The sequence below is a fragment of the Podarcis raffonei genome, chromosome 7, assembly GCF_027172205.1.
Source record: "Podarcis raffonei isolate rPodRaf1 chromosome 7, rPodRaf1.pri, whole genome shotgun sequence".
NCBI classification, from domain to species: Eukaryota; Metazoa; Chordata; class Lepidosauria; order Squamata; family Lacertidae; genus Podarcis; species Podarcis raffonei.
Window position 1 is genome coordinate 47,195,586 of NC_070608.1, and position 24,795 is coordinate 47,220,380.

Genomic DNA, 24,795 nt, shown 5'->3' on the forward strand with positions numbered 1-24,795 from the left:
TTAGATGATCACAGGCCTATCTCAAATCTATTATTTTATAATCTACAGTATTGCTGTATATAGTATTTTGCTGTTCTGTTTCATAGACTAGAATAGCAGACAGATCTTCACTATCTCCCTGGAGAGTGTAGATTCGCATCTTGCACTTAATTGTAAGCCACCTTCTGCCCATGCAGGTTTAAATGGAATGTGAACATTCTGCTTTCAGGATGTGAAAAACAAGTATGGGGCCTGTCTGCTCTACTTTCCTAGGTACTGCTTATACGCTTGGTTTCAGGTGGACATTGTTTTTCTCTATTTGGTCAGATCCTCAATGGGAAGAAACAATCTGATCCTAAAAACTACTGCTGCTCACCCCTCTCTGGTGGTTGCCAAGTCCCCTTTTTCCTTTTTTTAAATCTTATTTGTTTTTTTGTCTGTTCTTTCACTGGTTGCCTGCAATTTTGTCTGTGTTTCACTCATGGGAGGGTGTATCAATTTATTGCATTTTTGTGGGGTTCTAAACTTTTTTATTTTGTGAAATGGGTATTTTGCAGACTTTTAGATTGCCAAATGTGTCTCCAGGCCTCAAAAGATTGGCAAATTCCGATCTACTAGGTAACAAAAATGGTGATGATATACCAAACAATGATTGTGTGTCCAACTTGATCTTCCCTTTTTCACTTCCACTGTACCATGATTTTGCAAAAACTAAATACAAAGTGCTAAGAAAGCATAAATGTCACCAAGCTGATATTGATGTGACATATGTATTTTTTTTACAATTAATTAGAATAAGCCTAAACAACACTAATCAATTAGCAAATGAATGCATCATGCAAGCTCATTGTTAGATGCAACATACATATGTGCCATAGCTCTAATTGCCAGTATACATAATGACCTTTGGTAGAGAGCAGAGCATTTATTAGATGGAGATGGTGGAAAATGTAGCATTGGCAAGGATGAGTTTTTGGAGCTTGGATGATCACAGATGATTAAGTGTCTGAAATGAAGGCGCTAAATGATGAAAGCACCGCATATGACCAACGCTCACCTATATCACCTTTCTTTTTCATTCTCTGCAGTGCTGAGCGGTCCTCAGGACGAGACTTACTTGCCTGCTTGGTAGCTGCTTTTTGTGGTGAAGGAGATGGAACTTTTTCACTCACTTTATTGTCTGTCGGACTCCTCTGCTTACCAGAGCTATCGGGCACTGTTTGCCTGTTAGGTTTAGCATTGCATTTTAACAAAGCATCTGTGTCAAAGATAGGCTGGGAGGACTCATGCATGCCTTCCCAGTTGGCAGTGTGGTCTGTTAGTCCATCAGCTTTACCACTTAGTCCAGGACATACATCATGAAGCAATCCTCCCCCTAAAATTGCCAGAAAACAACAAAGACATTTGAAATTAGAGTCCATTCATTCCCAGTTCTCCATTATTCAAATGAATGAAGAAATGGACACAAAGCATGACAGAGACAGGACATTCAAAAGATACACTCACAGACAATACGCTGTATGGTTTGATTTATATGAAATTGTCATCAGCATATAATACCATACACCTCAGCAGTTAATACTTGCATGCTGTTAAGATTCTTCTGAATGTTAGACTGAACAATGTCCATTATATTGAAAGTACTACATTAATGCTCAACTATTTGGAGGGATATGTGATCTGTTAAAGAAACCTCAGAAGCATGTTACACAGATGATCTCTGAAGTTGCAAAGTTCTTCAATTAATAGGATCATTCCAAATATCTCAACAGTAAAATACAATATAAATAAAAAGACTTTGGAACATGAAGACATAAAAATCATTGTATTATTGGAATCAAGCAATGAAGCAAATTAGGCATGGAAATTAACAAGCATACTTTTGCAAGCTAGGGCATGTTAGAGGTGAAATATATACCACTGCATGGAATCAGACTGCCAGGTCATTTGAGAGAATGATGTGAGGTGAACTTATTTTCTATACAGAGTTACAGGGAACACACCCAAGGAAGTCTGGGATGGTGAAGGTGAGAAGTCTACAAGTGCATGGTGACTGGATGATGACTGTGAAACGATGAAAGTGAAATACAAAATATTACCAATGCATAGTCAATGTGCACAAACAGTACTGCAAATAAATATTATTAGTTAATTGCACCCCTGTCTTTAATACTCGTAATGCTGTTTTCCACTTCTGGTATAGGAACAAGAAGTCACTTACCAATAGCTGCCTTGACTTCAATGGCTTCTGACTCCTGTGAATACTCACTGAGTCCTGCTGCATTAACAGCTCTGACACGGAAAGTGTAGTGATCCCCAGTAGTAAGTCCATGGCAAGTAAATCTAAAGTAAAACACCACTAATGAATGCGCCATCAGATTTCAGATTTTGCAAACAATTGAGCCCTTCTATGATATGCTGCATTTGGACCTCACTTTTAAAAAGTTCCAAGAACCCAAGGTATGGACTACAAAGGATATCTCAGATGGGGCAGCACTGTATAGACTCTCCTCCTGCAAGAGAGGGGAGTGGTTGTGGTCGGGAGCCGGACTCCGCCTCTAGCAGGGGGCGTTAGCCCCCTGCCTCCCACTCACCTGGCTGGCGCCCACACCCACGGGCAGGCACCCAACCAGGTGCCTGCGAGGGGGCGTGTTTAGCAGCCTAAATTGCTGCGGCACCAGCCTTCCGGCCTCACCTTTCGTCGTCCTGTCGCGAGTCACCCACCCTCCACTCCCTTAGAGCTCAGGGTCTCAGTTTTCTTTTGGCCTTGCTATGGACCTTAGGTTGGTCACCCTGGTTGTCCGGGGGGCCTGGTAGGAATTTTTCCATTTGGCATTAGGCTTTTTGGTTTTTTTCGCCTACCTCGTAGCAATCGTCACAACTTTCGTGGTATTGGTGGGTAGGTTAGGCATTGGAATAATGTATTGTGGTGTGTCGAAGGGCTAGGTGTGGCCATCGCCTGCGCCTTCAATTTTGGGTATTCCGTTAAAGGAATCCAGCGGTCGTGTATTCTGTCTGATGCCTGCGTGGCGGGAGGCCATGGGACGACCCTCGGTGACATCAGGGGGGAGCTTATAGTTGGATTAGCATCAACAGGCTCCACCTACTGGTGAATAAACCCCCCTGTTTTAGACTCACCCCTCTCTGAGGGGGTGGAGTCAGCTGACGTAATCCAATGCCTAAGCCAATACCTTTTCACTTGCTGTAATCAATAAAGTTGTGGCCTTTTCTTGCCCATTAACCTTATATCACGTGTCCTTGTGTTTTCATTCCACTACGCGGGGATCGGGTCCTCAAACCACAATACTGCATTCTGGTGCAGTTTTCATAAGCAAGCATTTTGGCAGGACTATGTATTTAGAAACACAATTAAGGGAGGGCAGGAAGAACAATCCCAGCTTGTGTTTCAGATTACTTGCAATTATTCCTTGTACTTATTCCTTTATTTTTTGCTAACTCAATGCTTCTACCTACTGCAAGGGAAATATTCTAAACATGAAATGGGCCTAAGCATTATGTATACCAAGGACACAGATCCTGTTACTGTAAACTGTGTTTGGATAACATTGCTATTGTTATTATGAGGTGCTTTTTTTAAGAAGCAGGGGAAATGCTCTTAAAATAGACTCCCTTTTGGCAATCCCATCTTCAATACAGCCTTACAGAGATTGTTGTCCCTGCATAAGTGAAATCACAAATGGTGCCCCTGTATATTCTTCTCTAAAAATAAAACCTATTTCTCTGGATGAGATATTATAACAACTATTGGGCAAAATCCAAGAGTGTCCGTCCTTCAGCAGATGTCCTCTTTTGCAACAATAGCCTTATTATAATTATTCAATTTGTGCCAACAAATAAGTGATTAGAATTGGAAATGCCAGTTGCTGCAGAAGCATAATATCACAAACCACAACGTTATTCCAAACACATTAATTTGAAGTTGAGGAAAGGTATTCTTTAACTTTGAAGTATTTTTAAAAACCTGGCAAGCTGTCTTTTAGCACATAAAAAAGTTCAAGCTTCCCCTCCAGCCATTAATCTACTTACCTTGTGCCTTTCACAGGATTATTGTTGCATGGTTCCCAGTGACCAGATCCGACTTTGCTTGCTTCTACGTAATATCCAATCAACTCTTTTGCATCTTTGGATTCTGTCCAAGTGACAACTACTGAGGTGTCTGTATTTCTGACAGGTACAAGATGGCTAGGAGGACTAGGAATATCTAGAGACAAAGTATAAAAGTACCAGAACAAGTTAATGGTCACCATTGCTGACATTAATACACCAGATGCCGATGTTTCTGTTACTTGTGCTAAATGTAATGCTGAAATCTATTAAGTGGCTAATAATTAGAGGAAAATGTGAGCAGATCACATCTTTTGTGTACAGGTACCTTGATTCTTATGTTTATTTTAATTGTGTGATAGCAGCTTTGCATGGGTGTGTGCATGGGAATGAATGCCCTCCACCTTGACTGCGTTAGGAGAGATACTGCAGTGAAACAGCATTGATCATAAGGCGTGGGTTGAACTTAAGGCAATGTGAAAAAATGGAAACACATATAAAAGCCAACACACTCCCATTCAAGGGAGAAAAAGAAACAAGTTCATAAAAATACTAAGGCATCTAAAGTTGATCCACAGTGGCCTGCACTATATACTTACCAAGTTTGTCACGAACCACAGTGGCTTCAGTGGCTTCTGAGGGCTCACCAATTCCAGCTGAATTACAGCAACGGACCCGGAACTGGTAGGACTTCCCTTCAGCTAAGTCAAAAAGTGCAAAGCGAGGGGACTTTACAGGTATCTCAGTGTTCACTCTCTGCCAGTTTTCGGTTCCTGCAACACACTGAAATGGGAAGTTCAGAATTGGACAAAATCAGTATCTTACAAGAAACTTTCCAGCTGTCCAGCAGAAAGTAGCAAATTATTCACATTCTTACAGGGATTCATTGTGCTTCATCATTACCGTATTTTTCGCCCTATAGGACACACTTTTCCCCCTCCAAAAATGAAGGGGAAATCTGGGTGCGTCCTATGGGGCGAATGCAGGCTTTCGCTGAAGCTTGGAGAGCGAGAGGGGTTGGTGCGCACCGACCCTTCTCACTCTCCAGGCCTCAGGAAGACATCCGCAGCCTAGGCAGCCCTGCGGGAGTTCCTGCAGGGATGTCTAGGCTGCGGATAGCAGCCTGCTTCCCGGAGCGTCGGGCACCCTGAAAGCAGAGCGCCCGGCTCTTCGGGAACACATCCGCAGCCTAGGCAGCCCTGTGGGAGGTCCCGCAGGGATGTCTAGGCTGCAGATAGCAGCCTGCTTCCCGGAGCGTCAGGCGCCCTGAAAGCAGAGCGCCCGGCGCTTCGGGAATACATCCGCAGCCTAGGCAGCCCTGTGGGAGGTCCCGCAGGGATGTCTAGGCTGCGGATAGCAGCCTGTTTCCCGGAGTGTCGGGCGCTCTGCTTTCAGGGCACCCAGCACTTCGGGAACACATCCGCAGCGTGGGGAGCCCTGCAGGAGTTCCCCGCAGGGCTCCCCACGCTGTGGATAGCAGCCTGCTGCCCGGCGCGCAGGGCACCCTGAAGCAGAGCGCCCCTCGCGCCGGGCATACATCTGCAGCATGGGGAGCCCTGCAGGAGTTCCCCGCAGGGCTCCCCACACTGCGGATAGCAGCCTGCCGCCCAGGGGGCGGGGCGCCCTGAATCAGAGCGCCCCTCACGCTGGGCAGACATCGGCCAGCCCCACAAGCTCGGGGGACAGCAGGGAGGCGCAGCGCTGCCATCCCGATGTTCCTCGACCTGGTTCGGTTTCTCCGACCTGCTTTTTGGGGGGGAAATAAAGGGGGGAAATTTCCTTTATTTCCCCCCAAAAAAACTAGGTGCGTCCTATGGGATGGAGTGTCTTATGGGACGAAAAATACGGTAAGTTGGAACACACTTTTTGTGGTGGGAGACTTGCAGCTTAGGGTGTTTCTAATGGAAAGCAGATTTGCCAGCTGCAGCAGAAATGATCAGATCCTACGTGGATAATATTCTCATACCCAACTTTGTCTTAGAGACTAACTATAACCTATTTTGAGGTAATAAAGCATGTGTATTTGGTGGATAATTATGATTACATTTGGCTGAACATGAGCAGTGGAATTACACCACAGTAATTTTGTTTGGGGAGGGGGGAGATATAAAATGAAAACAAAAAAAACCCACTGGCTTCCATCCTAAGAAACAAATCTTCTGTGAGCAGATCAAGGAAAGCTCGACAATCTGCAGAAGTGGGTTTGGGGGACAGTAGGAGACAGTGGGAAAGTCCACTTCTGCAAGCTTCCTTCTGGGCACAGTTCTCAGGATCCAACTCATTAAGCATTAGAAAATATATCTCAGGGGGCGAGATTTAAAAGCAAGTGAGGCGTAATTGTTAGAGTGTTGGACTAGGACCTGGGAGACCAGGGTTTGAATCTCCACTCAGCCATAAAGCTCACAGAGTGATCTTGGGCCAGTCACCATCTCTTAGCTTAACCTACCACACAGGGTTGTTGAGGATGAAACGGGGAGGAGGAGAACTACGCAAACCACCTTAAAATCATTGGAAGATAAAAGGTGGTATATAAATGTAATAAATAAATAAATGCTTGGAGATAATCCTGGTATGGCTTATGAGTTAGGCTCCCCATCTTTAGGAGAGGAGGTTTGGGGTGGGAATCACCATCAGCCCCAGAGGTCCTTACTAACTTGGAGACACCAGTGCAAGAGGAGCCCATTATGCCAGTGCTACTTCATTCTGTGGAGCTGGAGTTGCCATCCTCTGACAGCAAGGACTCCAGTACAGAAGCCTTAGTGGAGCTATGGCCTCTCCAAAACTGTGTTGAAGCCGATGACTCTTAAAGCAGGCTAAGTCCCCTTAAATAAGGCTGCCATACATCCAGATTTTCCCGGACATTACTGGGATTTCAAAGGTGGAATTGATGTCCGCGGGGGGGGGGGGGATTTCTGAAAGGCGGCGCTTTGTCCTGGATATTAGGCAAGTAAATAAAAAAATGTAAATGTAAAAAAAACCCTCAACGTTTGGTGTCTTGGTTTTTACTTTTTGAAATGTGGCAACCCTACCTTAAAAGTAGCTCTTCTCACTGAAGGCAGAGCTAGAGTCCCACAGTTCCTATTTAAGGCTTAGTCTAAGGCTGAATTGTGTTGGGACAACATTTGAGCTGTGTTCCTAAGAAGCCACTAGCCTGAGCTCCACAGAGAGCAAAACCTAGACCCAGCCCTGCTGCGCCTCGCTGAGCTGTTGTCTTCAATGTGTCCCCACTGGAGCCAGAATCCTCATATCCAAGGCCATTGCTTGAAACAGAACATACCCATTCCCAACTATGCTACTAATCAGTTTTTGTGAGCACAGACGGCTGCTCTTATTTTTAGACAGGATTCTAGTTAAGACTGAATCTATTTCTATACTGCATTAAGAAAAGGAGTTCATGACAAAAGGACTTGACCTACTTGTGAGCTTCCCACAGGGATTTGGTTGGCTAACAGAATGTTAAACTAGACGAGCCTTTGGCCTGAACCAGCAGGTCTCTTCTCATGTTCTTATGAGGAGAAGAAATGGCAAACCCTTCTCAAAAATATGTTTCTGCTACCTATTCAATATTTTCCTTTCAGTTTGATGCTCCAGCCCCCAATCTTAACACTAGTTGGAGATTTTTGTCTTTGATGTGGAGTGGAAAAAATCAAAAAAAGAAAAAGGTACCAGCCTGCTGTTCTTCGTCTGAGGATAAAATGTGGCTTGTGGGGAAATGAATGAGAAAACTATGCTCTGGCACTGTAGTTTTACCTTTTCAACGAAGTACATGACACCCTCATGGCCCCGCTCAAACGGAGGTTTCCAACCGAGCACAATATAGTTCTTTGTGGCTTCTGTAACATGAAGGTCTAAAGGTGGTCCAGGAACAATGCCCTCTGTATAAAAGAGTGATGAAAGAAAGGCCTTTATATATTTAATGCCATAAATTGAAACTACCACAGAGGAGCAGAGCAGGCAGTCTGCAAAACTATTGATGCAGCGCGTTTCTGTGAGATCAAGCAATTTGAGGCCAGAGATTTAGACACTTTATTTCTCTCAAGAATATAGATTTAAAAGAAATTTTCAACCCAACACAATTTCCACAGATGTGCTTTGTTCATATAGGTGGACACAATTTGTTGCAAAATTCAATATTCCTCATTATTTTAAATTTCAGGAGAATTATCAGCTGCCTCACAGAACTAGTCTGTAGGAAAGTTTTCTTGAGGAAAGTCGTGGCAAAAAAAAGATTGCAACCAGTTTAAAATCTGCAATCCAGACATGCTCTAAAAGCTAAATAGAATTCAGATCATCCTCCTTTCAGATGAATTTTGCTCACCTGTAGGTTCCTCCTCAGTGACAATAATCTGTCCAGTCCAGGGGGCAGAGGGGTGACCTGAAACAAAGTCAGAGCTTAGGCAGACATTGGTATATGTGGGAAAGCACTGCATCTTACTAACGCAATTGCTTTTAAACAACGGTTCCTAACTATGACAGCACCATTTCATTAAGTAAGAGAATGTATTAATCATTTCTAGTTGCTGGCAGAGAACCTGCCTCAAACACAGTGCATCAACATTCTGGCTACAATGGTTGCTGAACTAAATCAAAGCTTTGTAGCTGTAGATCTGGAAACAAACTAATTCAATATAGGTTTGAACCAGGCTTAAATATATTAAATATATTCCTATAGAATGAAGAATCAATCCTCTCTACCGCAACATGATTGAAAAGAGAGCTTAAAAAGCCACACAACTATATATAGAAGGTATTCCTTGGTATCTTGAAACACATGAGAACTGAAAGAGAATACTTCAACACCATCCCAGCCATGGCCAGCCAAAAATGTTGAAGTGGGTGCGTTTTAGATTAGAGCTCTGCTATGGAATGAACCCTTGGCAGCATAAAGAATTATTCAGATAAACTTCAGTATGTATCGAGGTTAAAAAGCTTCCTTTGACTATGAAGGCAAGTCTATCTGAAGCAAGAACATTTAAAGGACTGGCTAAAAACATTATGCATGTTAGAACATAGGGCTGCCATTCAAAATGTGGCCTCTGTTGTGGTAAAATTATCTACCACAGCTTGTTTCTGGAGAGTGTGTTCCAGGGCTGGTCCTGATGCCGAGTATATCAGATAGATAAGTGGGGATGCAAAAGAAATACTGGGAGAAATATGGAAGAGTTTGGTCTTGGCAAATCCTAATTTGCATGATGCAGAGTTTGCTTTACTCTTGCTCCCTCTAGTGGAAGGACTCTTTGGTCACAACCTCCACAAATTCAAAATTTCCAACCTCTCGATGGGATGAGTATTAGGAGGACTCTTACTTCTAAGTCTGGCCCTATCGGCAGGATCCAGGGCTGCTACAGGCTCTGAAATCCGGGATGGAATGCTCACGCCAGCATTATTCACAGCTCGGACTCGGAATATGTAGGAGCGCCCTTCTATTAAACCTGTGACTGGGAAGCGAGCAAACTTCACTGGTGTCTCATTGCACTGGGACCAGTGGGTAGTGCCAACTTCACATCTGGAAAACAAAAACAGAACTGTTTTCAATGACAAAGAGAAGTTATAAAGCTGTTCCAGAATCTCTCTAAATACTTGCTCGTGTAATGCTGGCTTGAATATATGCTCTTGGGTGGGTGGCGGGGGGCGGAATATAGAAATAAACTGGAACTCAATTACTTTGTGTGGATGCTGACATTTCACTCTCCTTGCAGCCTTTTCAGGAAGTAAAAAGAAAAGAACAAACATTTCCTTAAAACAACACTGTCAGCTAAGAACACCCAAATGCATACTAAACATGGGGAGGGGGTGCTGTTTGGTCTCCCTTTCCTCTTGATCAGGGGTAATGTCAGTTTACTTGCTGAGTCACCCCAGTCTTTCCCTGTAGACAAATGTGTATCAAAATGTCAGGTGTGCATAGCAAACTGTATTGCATGAAGTGGCCTTTATTCCCTCAGATGACCCAAGTAGAATTTTAATCCCAAAGGATTGGTTGGCTGCAGGAAGCTCCTGCAGCCAATTGGAAGCTGCGTCAGCAGTATCGGACATTCGGGTTCCAAAGAATGTTCGCAAACTGGAACACTCACTTCTGGGTTTGCGGCATTCGGGAGCCAAAACTTTTGAGTCACAAGGTGTTCGTCAACCAAGGTACGACTGTACAGTAATGTGACATGGGCACCCTGAACACCTTCTTCTCCACATGTTCACAATGCATTGAGGAAAAAGTAAGACACTGCCATGGGCACTAGCCTGGGTTTCTGCACATATAGACAAAGTTCTGAGAAGAGGCACCTATCTACATATAGCTCATAGTGTATTCAGACATTCAGGTGTACATGAAGAAGTCAGGGATAGTGCCAGCAGGGCACATGAGATATGGCAACATCATGGTTGGGCCAGTGATATGATTAATATTCCATACACCAAACAGATGGAGGAAAAAGGTATGGAAAGGGGCTATGGTTAGATATGGAGTAATTCATTTGCACTGTTTACTAACATGTCTCAGCAACATTTGCTAACCCACATTCTTGACCATATTAACTTGCCTCCATAAGAAAAAGGAGACATAAAATAGCAAACTAATAATGCAGAAGGTGAACTGGTATTTTCCAAAAGCAAGAGATCTTTATGGTCCCAGAGATCAGAAGTAATTTCATTCTGGCACAAATACTGACTTATCAATGAAGTATCCCAAGATGGGACTTCCTCCATCAACTGCGGGTTGTTTCCAGGAGATGATGACATAATCCTTGTTAGCATCCAAACACTTCACATCCAGAGGAGAACCAGGGGCTCCTGGTATGTCGGCATCAGCATCTATAAAGATGAAGGCATGCATTTTAAAAGTAACAATTGAAAGCTATTGTTCAAAGGCACAATGTGTCTCTGCTTGCATCAGAAGTGGAAGTTTTGGAGCACAGTTCCAAATCTTCACTTTATGTCTGTGATGGAGGTTAGGCTGATTTAGGCGATGGGGATTCACCTAACAAGTCTTGTCAGTGAAATCCCTGTGCAACATCCTCGACTTGCACAATGGGGATTCCCCCCCTTTCCTCTCCTCATAGCCCCAAAATTAACTGGGCAGGTGAGAGAACCCCCAGAACAACATGCAAGGAAAGGGGGTATAATTCCATCTTGCAAGCTGAAATGCTTGTGCTTATGAAATGTTTGACATAGTGTGACACTGAATTTCTCCCATAATGACCCAGTGACTGACTTGACATTTGGACCTGGTTCCATGGTTCTAGCCTGGTACTCTAACTGCTATACCTCACTGACTTTTACATGTTCCTTTTAATTATTTTAAATTGTTTTTAGAACTTCATTCTCATTTGCAGCATAATACACAGTGGAGGACTTTGGGCTCTTAAATTTCTGCGGCACCCTATGTGATGCTAAAATCCAGTGCCTGCCCGAGACTTCCGGGTCAGCGCCATCGACTAATGGCGGATTCCCTCCAAGCTCTGGAGGGATTGGCTCCGCGGGATCGGGTCTTGCCACCGCGGCAAAGCGGGGACCCTTAAAAATCACAGGCGGTGAAGCCTGTGAACGTGGGGACTCAGTGGGCACCTTTTGCGCCCCCCCGAGCTGCGAAGAAGCCTTTTTAAAGGCTCCGGAACAGTACGGGGTGAGCGGCGTGGTGCTGAGAGTCTACTGCTTCTTCCGTGGAGTAAAGCCGCACAGCCGTTGTCAGAGAGCGCTGACTTCTTGTGAACAATTGGACTCTAAAGTAACAACCCGTGAGTAGTACGGAAATTGGAACTTTAAAGAAATTTTTTTTATGAATTAGGCACGATCGGGGAAGGCGTAAACAGGAAGTCCGTCTTCCCTCTATGTAAACATCTTAAAGCAAAGGACCTGTTAACTAAGGTCGAGAGAATCTTTCTTTCTTTTCTTTTTTTTTGCAAAAGATCTTAATTTCACGGTTTGGCATTATATGAAATTTTACTGGAAGCAGGGGAGCCTGCGGACAAAGAATTAAATTTGGGAGCTGAAGCGCCACCCCCCCCCCGGACCCAGGAGTGCTCAGTGAGAGAGCCTGTTGAGGTATTGAAGAGTCTGACAGCTGTCACGTTAGCTGTCAAGACGGAAAAAGAAAATTTTGTTTCTGTTGCTTTTGCTGGTTACATTTGTTGCAATTTGCTGAAAATAAGGAAAGGCTGATACAAACTAATCAGATTTTTGGTTTTGAGCTGAAAGGAACATTAAGGAACTAAAATCCCTCTAGAGGGAGTTTTGGGACATTACAAGAATGGCTGGAGGAGGGAAAATTCAGGCTGAACTGAACAGAGCATTTGTTCTCTTGGGAAAGTTACAAGGCCAAATTGATGTTTTGGCTACAAGTGTTTCAACTCTGGACTTAACAGTAAATACCATCATTGAATTTGATAAGGATTTGGAACAGGAAGCCTATCTAACTGGACAAACAGAGAAGCTTGAGAGCTTTGAGAATTTGGAGAAGGAGATATATGTTGCCCCTAAAGAAAAGGAAGGAGGAGCTGTAATTCTGCAGAAGCCAAAGGGGAGCTGTAATTTGAGGCCTGGCATGATGGCAACAAATAATTTGAATTGGAATACAGAGAGGGGAGATGTGAGGAGGTCTGAGAAATAAGTTAGAAGAAAAGTAAGTAATGGAAATTCTATGTGTTTTTAATTGTTTTTAAGTTTTGTATTTTTGTATTTTTGTTATTTTTTGTTGGTTTCTTTGTTTTTTGTTTTTATATTTTGTATTATTTTGGAAATGCTAATAAATATTCATTAAAAAATAAAATAAAATCCAGTGCCTTCCCACCTCTCTCCCTCCATTCTACAGCCTTGTTGTGGAGCCCCCTGCAGCACAGCTGAACCCGGCTGCAGTACCTTAAAACCACCTCTGCTGTGTGTCCTTTTAAAGGTAAAGGGACCCCTGACCGTTAGGTCCAGTCGTGGCCAACTTTGGGGTTGCGGCGCTCATCTCACTCTATAGGCCGAGGGAGCCGGTGTACAGCTTCCGGGTCATGTGGCCAGCATGACTAAGCTGCTTCTGGCGAACCAGAGCAGGGCACGGAAACACCGTTTACCTTCCCACCGAAGTGGTACCTGTTTATCTACTTGCACTTTGACGTGCTTTTGAACTGCTAGGTTGGCAGGAGCAGGGACTGAGCAACGGGAGCTCACCCCGTCGCGGGGATTTGAACCGCCGACCTTCTGATCAGCAAGTCCTAGGCTCTGTGGTTTAATGCACAGTGCCACCCGTGTCCCTGTCTTTTACAAACTTGTAAAAGGGAAGAATTCCACTACCTTTTCAAGAATTATGTATGAAGAGAATTCAGTTATTTCAATACACCTGCCCCCGCAACTACTCTTGACATTCCTCTATTTCCAGTAAAAATGGATTTGTAAACAACCCTACATCCTACACTTACCTGGGAGCAAGTCCCACTGGAAGCCTATAGGGCTTAATGCTAAGAAGATGTACATAGCACTGGACTCCAAATCAATTTTGACTGATGGGGAAACTCAGAAGTGCCCACTGGAAGTCCAGGGAGCTCTAGGTTCACATTGCTTATTAATGTGAAAGGAAAACACTTTAAATATCTAGCAGAGTCCTTACCTGAAATGAATAGCTGCTTGCCAGCATAAATATTTTAGCTGATTCAGCAGTTCCACTTTTTTTTGTGAACTCCCCAATGACCACAGCCCCTGGAGATTTCATATACAGTAATTTCTGACCAAGTACAGTTTGCTCATCTTCTGTAAGAGGGCCGTTAGCCACATTTCCCTAGGTTCTGCTGAACAGGGCAAACTGGCGCCATTCTGGGCTTGGCCATAGAGCCAAGAATGTGAAGAGCCTCCAGGGTCCACATTGCTCTCTTCAGCTGCCTTCAGCAGCTGAGACTGATATAGAGTCACTGCATGAACCAGTGAAATGTGATCACACAAACACTTGTTCATGAGGCATTCATTCAAGCACTCGTTAAAGGGACACTCCCTGCAGGAGAAACTGTATTCATTGTGCAAAAGTTTAACACAAACCAAATCAAATGAAGTGAAATAAATTAAAAGGTAGTACGCAGTGAATGTTCACTCAGAAGTAAGCCCCACTTCTTAAATCCTTTAAGCAGGCCTTGATCCCAAGTCCATGTGCATAGGAATACGGCCACAATTTAAAATGTTGATTTAAAACAAATTCTGCAGTTTGCCTGTGTAATAAATAATTCCACATAGACTCTGGTGTACTCGATCCCATCATGGGTACTGCCTGTCAAACAACACAGCCATATGTTTGTCTCAGTGTGACAATAATGCAGTGGTGCAAGGGGAAATCTATGGGTGGAAGATGTGCTATCCTTTCCCCTCTTACTGCTTTGCCCTAAGCTGTTCACTGTTTTACCATTTTAAGCCAGTACAGCCACCCCTCATTACAGGGATACAGTGGCAGGAGGGCTGTACCCCTTAAATGCACATGAGATTTTCCATGATGAAGCCCAAGCTGGGCCAATCTAGAAGATTTTTATTGATATTTCTATTTTTAGTAAAAAGTAGCCGCAGCCTCAAAGGTACCTGTATGTTTTCATCCGCCAAGCAAACAAAACATTTGGGAGGAAAACAATAAATCAATAAAAATGAAACAGGGGAAGGTTTAACATCCCCCACTCCTCTCTGTTTCAGTACTCTTTCTCTGCTCAAAATTGGAGGGCTCCCCCGAGCAGTTTTAACTGAAAGCAATGGGAGTTCCAATCATGGATCTCCTGTGGCTCATGCAGTTTGGCCCTAGAACTGTAACGCTGAAGTGTCTTCCACTAAACTCTCACACTAGCCCCCCTGTGCTCTCATCTAAAACTACTGCTGCAGTTCAGAGATCACGCACACACTGCAAGGATCTTAAAAGAACAATTCCATAGCCCCCTTTTCTTTTTCCTGGCAAATATCTGTTCCCTTTATCCGCCCAATTACAATTTCTATTTTTCCCCCTTTTTGGCAAGGCAAACTGAATAGGAAGTTAAATTTTGCTTTAAATTCTGCCAGCTGAGTCAAGCGCTGAATTGAATTTCTAGAATGCTTGTCCTTTGCACCTTTATTTATAAACAAAGGAAAGTGAACTCATGTACCAAATACCAGCTTTTGACCTCTGTGCTGCAACTTCCCTCCATTCCACTGCTCAAATACATTTTTATTTTAAAACCCGAGATGTTTTCGCCCCACAAAAATAAAACAAAGTTCTGTTCCAAGAGCTAATGGGAGAGCAAGCTCATGTGGTGAGCAATATAAGTCTTCTGAGACAGCACTGAGGAGCTTCTAACACCGTCTGTTTTATTTAACTTTTTACATGGACTCCTTTCCACATTATTCTGATTTATGCCGAGGATTCTTAATTACATGAAGGTATTCTGTGTATGCATGTCATTAAATGCTCTCTATCACTACTACCACCAGCACCACGAACACAATTTGGCATCACTAAAACTTACCTCGAACAAAAACATAAGCACTGTACTGATCATAATAGTCCCCCATCACCACACGGAGGGTGTAAAGGCCTTCATCCTCTTTGTTGGCATGAGTCAGGGTCAACGTAGCTCTTTCTCCACTCCAATGCGTCTGGACCCATTTGGACGGAGAAATTAGGATTCCTACAAGTTGAAAAAGAGGCAACAACAGAATCTATTGGGTTGTAGCGCTCATCTCACTTCAGGCCGAGGGAGCTGGCGTTTCCCCACAGACAGCTTTCTGGGTCATGTGGACAGCATGACTAAATTGCTTCTGGCACAATGGAACACTGTGATGGAAGCCAGAGTGCACGGAAATGCCATTTACCTTCCCACCACAGTGGTACGTATTTATCTACTTGCACAGGTGTGCTTTTGAACTGCTAGGTTGGCAGAGGCTGGGACAGAGTAACGGGAGCTCACTCTGTCATGCGGATTCGAACTGCCGACTTTCTGATCGGCAAGCCCAAGAGGCTCAGTGGTTTAGACCACAGTGCCACCTGTGTCCCCAAACTGATGGTAGTGTTGTGGAGTCAGAGGCACCATCTGTGATGTAATGAGTACTCCAAGTGTAGGATTCCACTATATCTCTTTTTTAGTTCCTTTCATGGGATGCTTCCCATCCTTTCCCTACAAAGCAGGGCCACAGAAACCTCCTGTGCAAGCATAGCCTAAGTGAAATAACAAACAAGTTTCATCTTGCCATGCATACTTACCATTCCTATACCACTGGATTTCCGGCTGGAACCGTTTAATATCGGGGTGAATGATAACTGAGCAGCCCAGACTCATTGTTTCACCTTCTCTTCCGAAGGAAACCTCAAATGTATCTATAAAGTGGATCTCAAACTTGGAGGCATAGCCATGTGGAGTAACACCAACTGTGAGAAGAAGATGAAATGTGCTTATTCTCCAGGATTATAGCACAAAGCATAAAGTGCAGCCTCTAATCAACACTGCCAGAACAACCATGCCTGAACTTTGTGAATACTTCTTTGATTCCATTGAACAAGCACTACTGAACTGCCCAAAGACAGCATCAAAACAAGGTAGAACTACATCAAAGAGGCAACCTACAACACAACTATGTCCTCTTTCGGCAAAAGAGAGCAGCAGCTCTCCGAATGGTTTGAGGCCAGCATTAAGGACATGAAACCTGTTGCTTCTGTAACGCGTGAGGCTCTTGTGAACTACAAGCATGCGCCCTGCTGCACTGAGAAAGACAAGGAACGATGCCCACCGGATTGCCAGACAATGTGCCAATGACTACTGGCTGAAGCTGTGTCAGAGCATTCAACTCAAAACTCGCAACATGTACAAAGGCATGAAGACAGCCTTTGGACCAACAGTCAGGAAAACTGCGCTGCTGAAAACCTTGTCTGGAGAGATCGCCACAGACTCCAGCAAGCAGATGAGGCAATGGGCAACATACTATCAATAACACAACAATTGACAGCAGCAAGACTCTGCCTGTCTTGGAAGAGCTGGGTGTCCTTCCCTTCCTTGACAAGCTGAAGAATGCCATCAACTCTCAGACATGTGGTAAAGCCACAAAAGAATTCAAATACTTAAAAAACCTCTATTTCTTACAGTACATAGCAATGATTAGTTAACAACTTACAGCTCAAGGGTAGGGTGACAGTTCCTGCGTGGAAACAACTCTCATCAAACTCTCCCTTGTATCCTAGGAAAGAGAAGCGCAAAAATTCTAGCTACTAGAGAGAATTGTAAAAAGATGCAATGCAAATCCAAATAATTCATTTTTGGCAAACCTACTCTTCACCACCAAGGAAGCATAGGCTGAAAGCTCTCCTTTTACATTCATGGCAGAAGCACGATACTGTGCAGTGTCTTCAAAATCACATCTGAAAAGAATGGAAGGATTAGCAATAATGTCGCTGTCAACAGAAGAGTTACATTTTTATATTTATTGTTTTTTTTAAAATGAGCAATATCCTCCAGCATTGCTAGTCAAAATGTTGTTCAGTGTTGAGAAAGGTGTCCTCTATCTAAAAGGAATGATCCTTGAACTAGAATATGTTAATGTAGCAGAAAAAGGTTACTACTAGTTCTCATGACTTCAAAGTAATTGTCTAATTCAATTCTGAATGATAAATAATGAGTAGGCTTTATGAGAGTTTTTAAAAAGCAGATGTGGAACAGAAATATATAACTGGATAGAAATGTTACTAATCCTGAATTAGCTTATGTGCCTTTTCTAGTTACCTGCTTAATGCTCACCAGCAAACAATATGGATGTTCACATTCATTTTATATCTCCCATTTCCCCCCTTCTAACATTTTAACCACATTCCTACCCCTAGATGCATGCAAGCAAGCACTCTTCTCATTCACCCATGCTGGCTTTGCAAGTATCAATTCTATCCCTACCACTAGAAGAGAATTTCACTTTATTGACTGAATTCAACTTTTGTGCATCCCAAATATATAAAATTTCTATTTAGTAGAGGGTCAGGCATCAGCCAAAATGTTTCAGAACTGTGGGAGGGTAGCAGGAATGTAACAGGAATACAGCAAAGTATGGTAGTTAAGAGAGCTGGTAAAAGGGGAGAGTGCTGGAACGTTATTGAAGGGTTTCAACAGAAAGAGAAATGAGAAAAGCAGCTGTTAAAGGGTTTTGTATTTTAGTTATTTCAGCCTTACCTCGGGTTCTTAATACTTGCTCTCAGGAACAAATTTCTCCACTAAAGCAGTTTCTTGTGGACCTGTTTTTTCTTCATGGAACAATTTGGTCCAGTTTATGGGGCAGAGTTGTCTTTTGCCAATGAAGAAATAGGACAGTGTGCGCTGCATCGCACCAGAAAAAACATTTCCATGGGGTCTTATGCCCTAGTCACTCAAACCCCACTCTTAATCCTGAACAATGTTTTAATTGTATTAGGAACTGAAATCTCATGAGCTTTATTTGGGGGGAGGCCTGCATCTTATCAGATTCTCCAGGGACATTAGATGAGAAAGTAAGAAATTCATGGAAGGTGCGCTGCTACTATTCCTTACAGCAGACACACTTAATGTGAAGTGAAGTTTGGAGATGAGAGTGGATCTTTAAGTCAGACTAGTGTTTTTCTCCCAAGAGGAGGGCATGGAAAAGAGCAAAGGTAAAAATCACAGCAGCAGCAGCAGCTTGGATCCCAACTTGTCATCTATGTGTGCAGGGAGAATACTTCCACATGTGAATGGAAGGAGGGTGTTATCAACCAATTCGCATCACCCAGATGTGGCCCCTGTGTCAAATTACACACCGTTTTGAAAGGGGGTCCTGACACTCATGAGTAGTTTCTTGTTATTTTGAAGGTGTGGGAGCCTGGGCACAGGTGGGATGCTGCAGGTGGTACTTCGGAGCCAAGTGAGAGCTTGCAGAGATGCTCAAATAATAATGGTGAAGGGGCTGTACTGGTGAATTTCTTTCTGTATCCACAAGCTTAGCTTTAAAATAAGCACAATAAATGGGCACATACTTGATGAACTCTTACAACAGAGCCATAACTTTTTCTGGGATGTAGACTCTTCAGAGTTTAAAAAAGTTATGTGGATAATTAATTTCAATATTAAGTCATGACTTGCCAGGGATAAAAGGTGTATTGGGAGAAGCTCTGTGGCTTCAATGATAAAAGTACTAAAATGACCCTCACCATGTAAATAAAGCCATGTCTGGCAGAAGGACAATTTTGGTCTGAAAATTTAGCCTCACTGTTAGTGTCTATTAAAGTCCTTAAAGTACTAAGTTCTAGTTAGTCAGGCTAATTATTACTTTCTAATGCCACATTCAGAGTAGGATTAGGATCTACCATCCTAAGAGATAAGATAAGAAAGAACCAGCAATTTCAAATAATTGCTAATAATTATGCTACAGAAATCGTTGGATATTTTAACCTTCTTCAAAAGAAGGGGAATTTGAATGTTAAATGCTGAAACATTTATCCAGCAAAGCTCATGACCTGTAAATGTGGTTCAGGCTGTAAAACAATACCAACAAGGGAGATCATTTCTCCTTGGGAACTCAGGAATTCATGAATCACCATGGGTCAATCAGAATCTGGTACAGATTCAGGATGTACCAACATTGTGCTGTACTAACATTTTGATATGCCAGTATAGGTTTACTCTAGAGAATGAGAAAGAAATAGAGAAGGATGTGCAAGAGAAAGACATTATGTTAGATTCCATGTCCAAATTCCAGATTGCTTACACTAAGGATAGATGGTTAAAATATTCTGGACAACTCCTTTAGCTCCAAACTGTAGCCATTTGATCTTAAGGTGTCTCCAACAATTTATGCAAGAAAGCATTATTTGGGCATATGATCAGGCACAACACTGACCCTTCAGTTGGGAGGTCAGCATGGGCACAAGGATTCCCTTTGCTCATAACTGCCACAGACTTTAATTTTTTTAAGGAAAATTTGATTATTTGGCAGGGATTGTAGGATAATGTAACCCAGCTGCTTTCACCTCCTCAGTTCTGTGAAGAAAAGCGGGATGACTCAGAAGTCAACTACTTTACCACACAATTTATTTAAAACAGGAAGAAATAAGTCATTAAAAATCCAAATCACACTTTATGTCAACCAAATGAAATAAAATAGGAGTAGCTTACATTCATTTATTCTTACTAATAAAATTTGGCTCATCAAAAAAAACTCATTCAGTTGTGTGAGGCAAGTCTAATCGTTAGGGCTGTATCCAATAAAGCTGTCAAATTCACATAGGTAGTTCCACAACAGAACACCTCTGTTTCCTCTCCAGGTGTGCTCCCCAAATCTGTTTTGGATTTCCCCTCAAACCTCCACAGCAGATTTGGGGAGGATACAGGGGGAAAAGAGAAGACAGTTCTGTTGCACAAGTGGAAGTCCCTATTGGATACAAGTCCAAGTTCCAATCATCAAATTAAGTTATAGATTCTTTTATCTGTTTTTAATCTTCAAACAGTTGCCTTCATCAGGTGTGCATGGATGTTAGTGCTAGGAGAAAGGGAGAAAACCCTTTCTCTATCTATGGATAATTTTATGAATACCTATCATGTCACCTCTTGCTCACATTTCCTCTAAACTAAAAACGTCCCAAATGCTGCAACATTTCCTCATAGGGGAATCACTCCATATCCTTCATCACTTTTGTTGCCTTTTTCTGAACCCTTTTCAACTCTACAATGTCCTTTTTGAGATGAGGTGACCAAAACTGTATACAATATTCCAAGAAATAAATGTGCAACCTGCACATAGGTTGCAGTCCTCTCTATGGACTAGCATTCCAACATTTCTTTGTCTCTTCTTCCTAGCCTTCACCAACTTTTATCTTACAAGGATGTCAACAAATTCCCTGATAACTTGAATGGAATGATCAGGTAACTTGTCAGTGTTTGTCCGGCTTGCTAAATGTTATGCCACATATCAGTCTGTTGGCTTCAAAATCTCTCCCTCCTAATTTAGGTTTAGCACACAATATGAAACAGCATCTCAAAAATGAAGAATGATGGTGTGCCAGTATTTTTATGCCTAAACCATGCCTTCTTCTGTAGAAACTACATAGCATGTTCAAAACCTGAAGTAGTCTGCATCTAGGTGGACAGTTTTAGGATCATAACAGGCAGATGACCAAATAAGGGCTAATCCACACCATACATTTAATATACATTCAAAGCACACGATCCTGGAAACTATAGTTTGTTAAGGGTGCTGGGTATTGTAGTTCTTTGAGGGTGAAGCTACAGTTCCCAGAAATCTTTGGGGGAAATCATGTTGTAGCATTGAATGTGCTACAAATGAATGGTGTGGATCTATCTAATGGGGAGGAGCTAACACTACCCAGATGCTTCAGACGTTTAGGTAATGTTAACCTGTTTTATTATTTTAACTTTTGTACATTTTAAAGTATGGTTGTGATTTAAAATTTTTTTTTATTGTTTTATCTTTTCGTAAACCACTTTGATATTTTTTACTGTCAAGCGGTGTACACGTTTTATGAAATATAAATAATGTTCACGCAGGAAATCTGAAGCAGACAATATGGTGTAAGTCGGATAACTGTATGAATAACACTATGCTGAAGAAACCAAAAAAAATATTGTCACGCTATTCTGTGTTTCACTCTCTCAGTCTCATTGAAGGTACTTGTTGCTTGGTTGAAATGTAACACCAAATCATAATTTTGCACTATTAGAATAAGCCTGGAAAGAGCCTTAGGCTTGTGCACTTCTTCACCAAGTTGTTTTAAATCACTTCTTACGTTTATATTCTTTTTTTGACAAACGAAAATTCGCCATTACATTGAACCTGTACCATGAAATCAAATTGCAAAACAGAATTGCAAACCCTGGGCTCATCCACACTTCCACTTGCCCTAAAAAGCAAGGGTCCAAGCAGTTTTCTGTTTGCCCTGCCATTTTCCAGGGAAACCCACTCGTTAGCACCAAATCGGAGCAAATGTCAATCCATGGAAGATGCAATTTACGTTTGCTCCGATTCAGCAGGAAAGATTGGCATTTCCAGGGGGGAAGTAGTGGGACAAACAGAAGTCTGGATGAACTCCTTGGCTTTCAATCACCCCTGGTTTGCAATTCTGATTTGCCAGGCAAGCATAAAACATAATTTGCCAGTTCATATGCAATGACGAGCTATGGTTGTCTAAAGACCAGGAACTAATTATTTGGACTACATAAAGGTGTGGAAGGAAAAGTAAGCTTGCACGGCTGAGGCTCTTCCTAGATTCAGTCTTGTAGTGCGAACTTAGGGATTAGCACTACATGTGAACCAAGTTACTGTTTATTATTTACCTTTTGAATCAATATGACTTTCCTTTGTATTGGTAAACTTAAAGTTTCATAGATCACATAGTCTTTCTTCATCACTGTAAATATTATGAAATGCATCAATAACCCTTTGTAGCAATTTTAAGATTACTGAGTTGATTGTAGATTTTCCCTATATAAATAAAACTACATTTCCATTTGGAAGAAGAGGAGGGAGGCAAGATAACAATATCTCAAGAAAATAGAGGAAAAACAGTATTTCACATAATATAATTTTTAAAGGTAGCTTACACTACTTATTTTAGCGGTAGTTTTAACACTGACAGAAAAGGCTATTTCCCATATTTGAAACTGGATTTCATTGGAAGTATGCAAAAGTGTGACAATTCATTACTCAGAAGTATTAGCCAGCATATATTTCCAATTGAAAATTGCTATCTGTAGCTGTTCCATCTACCACACAAAAACAATCACGTCATACTCTAAAGAAAAATATTGATTGGAAGATAAATAACAAACCCTATTTAGATAAATTTAGTATTTTCCATTCAAATGTTGACAAATCAACTTGTTTGTTAATCTCAAGGGAGAAAATGGTGGTGCATGTGTAGCATGATTTAACTGTTACTGTATCTATGATCAAATTCACAAACTCAGGTTGCAATTCTATGCATACTTACTGGGAGTAATTGAATTTGGTCAGACCGAGTAATCACACACAAGGAGGATCCAAAGCTGTATGCCATAAAACTCAAAACATAAACTGTCCAGCTATTAACTTCTAAGAAGAAAGTTTTACTAATTTGTCATTACAACACCATCCCTTTTCAGAATTAAAAAAAAGAGAGAATCATGTCATATATGATAGTCACACCATGTCTTTCCATCGACTCAGATCAAGAAGATTTTGATAGTTTTGTTATTGTCCCAGTAGGTCAAGATAACATTGACTCCAGATCTTCCTCCCACATTTTCTGGGATTACATCCCATAAACATATACACGTTTTGTTCTTGAGGCAACAGCATCCCAGAATATGTAGCTTGAACGGGACCGGCAGGTTTCCTTGTGACCCCTGCAGTCATGGGAAATCAGAATTTGTGAAGGCCTCAAAACCAACAGGATCTGTTGCTCATTAATCACGCTCTGTGAAGGAATTTCTCTTTTGTAACTTCCCCAATTAAAGGCTAAGAAATCACAGGATCTTGCTTTAAATCAGTATGGAGTTGTAAAAGAAGGATGACCTTAGTGTGAGAAAGACTCTGATTTTGAAAGCTCAGAAACTCTTTTAATCTAAATCTAAAAGCCCCCATGAAGGGATCATTAGATTACTTAAAAGAGGATAAATTGCAGCCATAACAGCAATCCAAGCTCACAGAAGAAATAACACTGCAGCCCCCCTTCCATAGCCAGATTCTAGAGGGCAAATTGTCCAGCAATTAGTGGTTCTATTTGAACTACAAGAAATTACATGCTCAAATACAATAGGGGTAACAACAGTAGATCAGAGAATTAATTTTGATTATACAGTAGTAGAAAAAATTGATCAATCAAGTAGTGTAAAGGCCATCAAATCTAGTCCAGATTTGTTAATAAGAGCCTCAATCCAGCTGAAAAACCCCCAGAATAGTTTCTGTTTCAGCATATACATCTTTTTTGATATTGGTAGGTTTATAACAGCACCTTCATAAGCAACACACACACATTACATATATGCTGGCAATTATTACCCAGTTCTGAATCAGCAGGAATAATAATAAGCTGTACTGCTATTCCCTTACTTGTTTATTTCCAGAGAGTGCATCCCATACCGACTTTCGATTGCATATTTGCCAGGATTAATGTGGACATTGATGGGAACATGGTTTTTGTACCTAAGAAAAAACAGTATTAAAATGGTGCATGAACTATGAATAAAACAATGTATAGATTTGCAAAATAGCATGTATCCCAATATAGAACCCAGTTAGATTCTCAGAGTATCACCCATCAGCTGGCAGAGTGGGAGGCACTAAATTTAATGACCTGCTTTGCATTCTGGCACCTGATTGGCAGTATTTGTAGGATTTAACTGAGAATTCTTGTGCACATAGGAATTGGGCAGGGGAACTGTACACACAGCATCCATTATACTGTACACATGATTTGGGTTCTAGCCAGAGCAGGAAAAACAATGAGTGAAGCAAAACTTTGCTTGATTATATTATCTTGACATTAGTCATAGATACATCCATTTTAATATATCCTGATTTCAGTGTGTTACAACGCAGCCATTACTCAACACATAAAACTGAATAAACTGAGGATGTGGCCACTGTCACACATGAACTGCTTCTGTTAAAGTTTGACTGCTACTCTTTGTGGACCTGCCTTTGAATTCTATTTGGCCACTGTGGATATGGCAGCAAGGGTTTTAACCTGAACTTTCCACATAAAAACATTGTGCTGATTTTTTTGTCAATTTTTCTGGTTTCCAGTAGATTTCTGGACCCAAAGTTTTGCTACTGAGCTTTGAAGCTCTAAATAGC

At 41.9% G+C, this 24,795-nt stretch overlaps 1 protein-coding gene across 3 annotated transcripts in view; it reads right to left on the reverse strand.

Annotated features, from left to right (window-relative positions):
- Nucleotides 1–24,795, reverse strand: part of MYOM1 (myomesin 1) — a 76,286-nt gene that overhangs the window by 27,184 nt on the left and 24,307 nt on the right. For 2 of the 3 annotated variants that reach the window (XM_053396453.1, XM_053396452.1), the window contains exons 6-18: nucleotides 24,049–24,141; nucleotides 17,277–17,365; nucleotides 17,122–17,184; nucleotides 16,217–16,381; nucleotides 15,483–15,644; nucleotides 10,707–10,848; nucleotides 9,351–9,550; nucleotides 8,363–8,419; nucleotides 7,795–7,919; nucleotides 4,644–4,827; nucleotides 4,027–4,201; nucleotides 2,201–2,322; nucleotides 1,037–1,354 (exon numbers count right to left, since the gene is read on the reverse strand). In XM_053396453.1, coding sequence (XP_053252428.1) covers nucleotides 1,037–1,354; nucleotides 2,201–2,322; nucleotides 4,027–4,201; nucleotides 4,644–4,827; nucleotides 7,795–7,919; nucleotides 8,363–8,419; nucleotides 9,351–9,550; nucleotides 10,707–10,848; nucleotides 15,483–15,644; nucleotides 16,217–16,381; nucleotides 17,122–17,184; nucleotides 17,277–17,365; nucleotides 24,049–24,141 — 1,895 coding nt within the window. The remainder of the gene's footprint in view (nucleotides 1–1,036; nucleotides 1,355–2,200; nucleotides 2,323–4,026; nucleotides 4,202–4,643; nucleotides 4,828–7,794; nucleotides 7,920–8,362; nucleotides 8,420–9,350; nucleotides 9,551–10,706; nucleotides 10,849–15,482; nucleotides 15,645–16,216; nucleotides 16,382–17,121; nucleotides 17,185–17,276; nucleotides 17,366–24,048; nucleotides 24,142–24,795) is intronic. The other variant, XM_053396454.1, reaches the window with a different exon arrangement.